Raw genomic sequence first — 5,811 nt, 5'->3', positions numbered from 1 at the left:
GAAGACGAGGTTATGAGATATGGCGCCATCTGCAGGCTCACCCAGCAGGTGCCAAAATTCTTGTTAGGATGATCTGCTTTTTGTTTTCCCACTCAGTTGGAATATGCATCCATGAAATGTTAAGTTGACCTTGTTAAAATCGCTGAGACAATTCCAATGGTTTACCTTCTAATCTTATTGATTGTGAATATCATGGTTTTTAATTTGCTTTGTTTATAATTGTTATAACCATGTATGCTTTACTTATTGCTATGTCATTTTAGGTATCTGCATTTATTGTATGCACCTTGGCACCATTGAAAATGTTGGCGCTCGCTCAGTATTTTCTGAGGTTTAAAATTAAAAAAGGTTAATGAATACATGAATTAAGGGCAGTGACAGTCTGACCAGACGTTTTTTTCAAAGGACACCACAAATACTGTACCAGTACTGTACCAATACTATCCATTTGAGTCAAAATGCTACGAAAACAACATTTAGGATTTCAATAGATGACAATTCAATGATGACACTTTTTTAGAAAGTCAATTGTATTCATATTCTGTGAATTATAAAGTGAGGCATTTATTTTTCCCTTTTTAGAAACAGATTGTAAAATCCCAGATAAAAAACAAATTTTTAAAGACATTCCTCCTTATGTGTGTTCCTTATATAGTGGCCACACCTGGAACTGAGCAAGCATGTGCAGTGCTGCTCCTTCAACCAATGTGGCTGTAGCTTCTGTAGTGTGTCTTGCCCCCCCCTCCACAGGCCGGAACCTTGGGGCCCTGAAAAAACAAAACAAAAGAGCTTGTTAGAAGTCACAGGTCAACTGACTCAGTATCTGAAAACAATAAAGAATGTTTTCATAATAATAACTTGTCTTGAAAAACGAAAAAGTAATTAGTATCACAAAATAATGAGAAACTTTCTCGTAATGAGGCTGTTTTGAGGACAATTCTAAGATACTAACTTGTCATTTTGAGTTAAGTAAGTCAATATTTTGACAAAGTTTCTTATTATTTTGAGATACTAGGTCATTATGGTTGAGAAAACTTCTATTTAAATATTCTATAATGAAAATCAAAAGTTTTCATCTTGCCGTTTTTATTTTTCTGAAGGAAAGTGGGCTTAGATATATGTATAACACACAGTAATATTGTACTAAAAAGTGCATAAAACTTGACTATGACTCAGATTTGACTGACTTTAACCGTACCTTGTACATGCCGCAGACCAAAGTGAAGAGAGAATTCATGGCTTTATCCTGCAGATCATCTGTGTGCTCCTGCAAAATTAAAAAAAATGAGTATTCCAATAGCTTTGACAGTAAGTAGCTTTTGTAGCATCAGTGTTTTGTAGCAGATACAGTCTAGATATAGAAAACTATTTCTCTTGATGGTCATGTAAAGGTCAAGAATTCTGAGGCCACTTCTTATCAGGGGCACCCCTTGGTACCAAGACAGCTACTTGTGATTTTCCCACAGTCTAACTTGATATTTCCTTTCAAACAGGCGTGTATAGAAATGTAGAAATATTTTCATGAATACCAGAGGGAAATAAAATACAGCTGGGGGACTTAATAACAAAATCAAAAATGAAACTTGTAACCGTACATACAAGGGTAGAAACATGGAACAATATTGATACATTAATGTGCATAAATGTTGCAACATTGCTTTAAATTTTCAGTTCAAGCCCAATTTGACAAACCAGGTTAAAAATGAAAGCTTCAGTTCCCCTGAATTGACTCGGCAGAGAGGCAGTAGCATCTGTTGTGCTTTGCTTTGGAGTAACATCGAAATTACACACATCAGTCTCAGGTCTCTTTCACTTATAGTTAGAAGCTTTGGGGCATATCGAGTGTCAAAATAATCACACGATCACATCATCACTGTACATGTAACATCACATGTTTAGAAGTGAGCATCAACGGCAATGGCAGAATGGGGGCATCGCAGAGAGAGTAGCTTCAAAGCAAGTCAGGATTAAAAAAATGATGTGTTCTGTTAAGGTCTGAAGCTTTATAGTTTCCAGCGGTCTCCTAGTTATGTTTTTTCCACAAAATGCCACAGAGGCCAAAGGTTTTTCCACTGAATCCTAGGGTTTTGTGTTTGAACACGTATTGGCGATTTAATTAGTACATTGCTAGTTGTTTTTTTAGGCAATTTTTGTCATTAAATTATGCTAATCTAATGGTCTGACTCTGAAAAACGAGCTGCCCCCTGAGCAGCTGCACAGAGCTGTGGCTCTCGTTTGAGTCTGACAAAGGAAACAGCAGTGGCAGAGAGACAGCTGGTAAAAAAAACTGTGTAGAGCTGCGTCTTTTCACATCTCACTCCATTTGAATGAAGTGAGTTTAACAAGGCTATTAGGTTACTAAGGTAAAAGAGAGGAAATTGAAGTCAAAAGGTGCACTGTTGAATTTTTCTTTTCTTTTTTTTTTACAAGGAAAATAGGTGTAACAATATTTCCTTTCTTGACAGTTTTTTAAGCACTCAGAGAGTTTGTAAAATGTAGCAAACTTGCCCCTCCGACCACATCTCTTAGTGTAGATAGTGTAATACTGTGTGCAGGCAATTAATACTGTGTATTGGCAAGCGGTGGTTGATTTAACAAATGGCCAACCCTAATTAATACACTGGAGCCTTACCCCATTAATGGTAATCCAGGGCACATATTCGTGGGGAGGTTTCAGGCCTTCAGTGTCCAAGGCATTCTGATGCATCAGCTGGTTTCCCAAATCCCCCTTCACACAGCTCATGACATCATCCCATTTCAAGGAAGGGCTGTAGAGGTTTGTGCACTAGAAAAAAATGGAGGGAAATAGTAAAATAATAAATATGTTGGGGGAGTGGCAGGGGCCAAAAAGATGGTGCTGAAGACCAACACAAACACACATCACACACATCACACTTCCTTACAGTCTCTGCTGAGTTGATGGGATCAGTGGAGGACTCCATACAGAAGATGATCGGGAAAGCCAGCTGTGTCATGTTCATAAGACAAGTCTGAGTGGAATAAGGCAAATCAGTTAATCACAGTGTTAGCATTGTGACACTACTACAAGACAACAGTGACTGCATGTATTACTAATAATTAAAAAAACATCTCTATAGGCAATCATAACAGTTTCACACTCAGATTTATAAAAATCATTTCACAAGAAGATTAATAATATTTATTAAATTACTGCAGATAACATGGTTCTGAATTATAGTTACAGTATTATTAAGTTTTCTCTCCATGTTTTTGGGATGAAACTTACCTCCATCATGTTGCCCAGACATTCCGGCTCTCCATGTTGGCACTCGTAAGTATACCTCTGCCCATCTGGCTTCTCCTGGAGTTGTTAAAGGTAAAACAAAATAAATAAATTTTCATTTTATTTCTCAGCCAATATTATGATAAATCTCACATGATTATTCCATTCACACCAGTAAAATTGGGGTGAAATCCATTCTTGTATAATCATGTTTATTTGATTATTCTGTATGGAACAGATGGTTTTTAACAGGCTTTATTTTTGTTCTGAACTTTCCATCTCTTGCTTTAAAAATAAAATAAAAATCACACATATTTTCAGGGAAACATCATCCCCGCCATAATTTATGGAGGAACTACAATCCCAGTTTATTCCCCAGGTGCTTTGTTCACTGCTTACCTGTGCATTGCCGTAGGGAACCAGTTTCACAGTCATGATTTCATTCAGCAACAGCCAGGTTGGGAAGAGCACCAGACTGAGAAACTGTCTGCAGCCTGGACACAGACTCTCAAAGTAAAGCCCCACTTCCACTGCATCTGCTGTGCGATGGGACCTGGTGAAGTTAGACTCAAGGCACTGCTTCAAAACCTGCACAAGGGGACAAAAGTTTGTTTCTCTGTGAGTGTGTTTCTGCAGGCAGGGTCAGGCCATTATGCATTAACAGAAAATATTAGAAGAGGTAAAAAAAAATGTTTTAACTGTCTTAAATTAAGTTGAATGTTTTGTGGCATTACCCTTTTATATCAGTGTCAATTATTGCCATCAAAAAAGGCAGCTGTTCAAAACATGTAAAGCAACTGAGCCCGCCTACAATTGAAGACTGTTGCCGATTGGCTGAAATTATGATCTAAACTTGATGTGTTTTAGACAGCGTGACTGCATCCTGTATGAAACTAGGCAAATGAGAATGAAAAGGGGCAACCAGACACTCAGGATGAGAGAGTTAAGTTACTGTGTGACTTTAACTGCCAAAGGGACTTTTGAGGTTTTACTTCCTCCTTTTCTGAATTGTTCCGTAGCCTGTCTGCCAGGTAGTTCCTGCCAAAATAACACAACTGGTGCCAACTTCATACTCAGTGAGACTAAATGACAAAAATACCACCCAACTTTATAAAGTTTGTTTAGCATCGAATACAAACTAAAACTGTTGTCTGTGACACTTGGCTAGCTTTACTTAAAGCGAAAGTTAACACACAACAAGTTATGCAGTTATACACAGTTACACGGTTATAACATTATAAAAACACGTGACGAGGCTTATGTTAGTTAACATAAAACGCTAACGCTAGTTAACGCGACGTTACAATGCGAAACGTCGAAGAAATTTTTTAACCACTTACTGCGTTATCTTGTGTACCTGGGCACTTTGAAGTGTTTTCTTTTGACTACTACCAACAGGCTCAAGAAGGAGCTAGGGTCAAATTAGGTCATTCTGGTTTTGAGGTTTGTAGTTTCACCAATGAAAGTTAGCAAAAAATAATTGATATAGTTAACATTGGCGTAGTGATTTAAGAAGGTAGTTAAACGGCAGTTTGTCAGTTGATTCGGGACTATATATTGAGTGTCCTCACCGCCACCCATTTAGAAAGAGCATTTACATGGTTATAAAATAATTTTAGATTTTTAAAAAAGCTCTTCTTATAAATGTTTGATCTTACCCCGCACTGGATGGCTGTGTCCAGAGATGAGCACCACATTGACGGAGGATGGGGACATGAAGAGGGAGCGGATTCGCCGTACTGAACAGCTAACCAGACAGTCAAAACCAGCAGCAGAGCAGCCTTCATCTTCTTCAACTTTAGTGTGACAATGTAAAACTAAATTAGCACCAACGCAACACTGACCTACAAACTACTGCACCGTGCAACTTTAAATACAGCACCGGCTTCCTCGTGGATACTTCCTGCTTTTTGATTGGCTCTCGGGCACATGACTAGGACAGCGTCACTTGTATCCAGGACAAGACTATGCTGCTGTTTTTTGGGGAAACATTACTTCTACAGAAATTAGTCAAGATGTCATGAGACTGGTGTGGGCATCAGTTTACTTCCACATAAGTTTCCACATCCTTTACTGCATCTATGAAGAAAATAATTCGACTTACATTTTTTTTGTCCAGTATTCAGATCCTTTTTTTTTTTTTTTTTAGGTAAAGCACTGATACCACATAGTGAAAACACTCTGTTGCAACAAAAAGTGACACAAAAAGAAAAGACTCAAGTCAAATGCAAGCACTTCAAATGTGTACTTAGATGCATGTACTACATCTGGTTTCACAAATCTTGAGATAAACTGGGAATTGAAGAAAAGGGTATACACTTTAAACATGCATTATTAATTTGTTATCACAACAGCTTTAATAATTTAACAGCATTGATTTAACATTACTGTGTGCTATAATATGTAGTTGAATTACTCCTAATAATACCTAATACAATGGTATTCACACGTGTATTCTGCAAATACAGAGGAAGTTGGTGAGTCTGATGTGATACATCTATTGTTCTGTATAAAGGGGGGTAAATAGCCCTTCATACACACACAAACTGTTAAAAATGAACAAGGAA

At 37.6% G+C, this 5,811-nt stretch overlaps 1 protein-coding gene across 1 annotated transcript; it reads right to left on the bottom strand.

Moving 5' to 3' along the window:
* Positions 1–513: 513 nt before the first annotated feature.
* On the bottom strand, positions 514–5,133 carry ifi30a (IFI30 lysosomal thiol reductase a). The gene is made up of 7 exons (XM_059344755.1): positions 4,903–5,133; positions 3,644–3,832; positions 3,248–3,322; positions 2,904–2,990; positions 2,633–2,785; positions 1,199–1,267; positions 514–767 (listed from the first exon to the last, which is right to left on the bottom strand). The coding sequence occupies exons 1-7, from the start codon at positions 5,029–5,031 to the stop codon at positions 699–701; spliced, it is 771 nt and encodes a 256-aa protein (XP_059200738.1). The 5' UTR covers positions 5,032–5,133; the 3' UTR covers positions 514–698.
* Between the last annotated feature and the right edge of the window lie 678 nt (positions 5,134–5,811).

This window comes from Centropristis striata, chromosome 11, assembly GCF_030273125.1.
Source record: "Centropristis striata isolate RG_2023a ecotype Rhode Island chromosome 11, C.striata_1.0, whole genome shotgun sequence".
NCBI lineage: Eukaryota > Metazoa > Chordata > Actinopteri > Perciformes > Serranidae > Centropristis > Centropristis striata.
The sequence above is the reverse complement of the archived record's forward strand: the minus strand, read 5'-3'. Positions and strand labels throughout refer to the sequence as shown.

Bases quoted from the DNA above. Each gene is read 5' to 3' on its own strand.
- ifi30a (XM_059344755.1), bottom strand. From the start codon at position 5,031: ATGAAGGCTGCTCTGCTGCTGGTTTTGACTGTCTGGTTAGCTGTTCAG. The intron at 3,323-3,643 runs GTAAGCAGTGAA...TAACAACTCCAG, and splicing joins TTCCCTACGGCAATGCACAG to GAGAAGCCAGATGGGCAGAG. The intron at 2,786-2,903 runs GTAAGGAAGTGT...ATTTTTTTCTAG, and splicing joins CCATCAACTCAGCAGAGACT to TGCACAAACCTCTACAGCCC.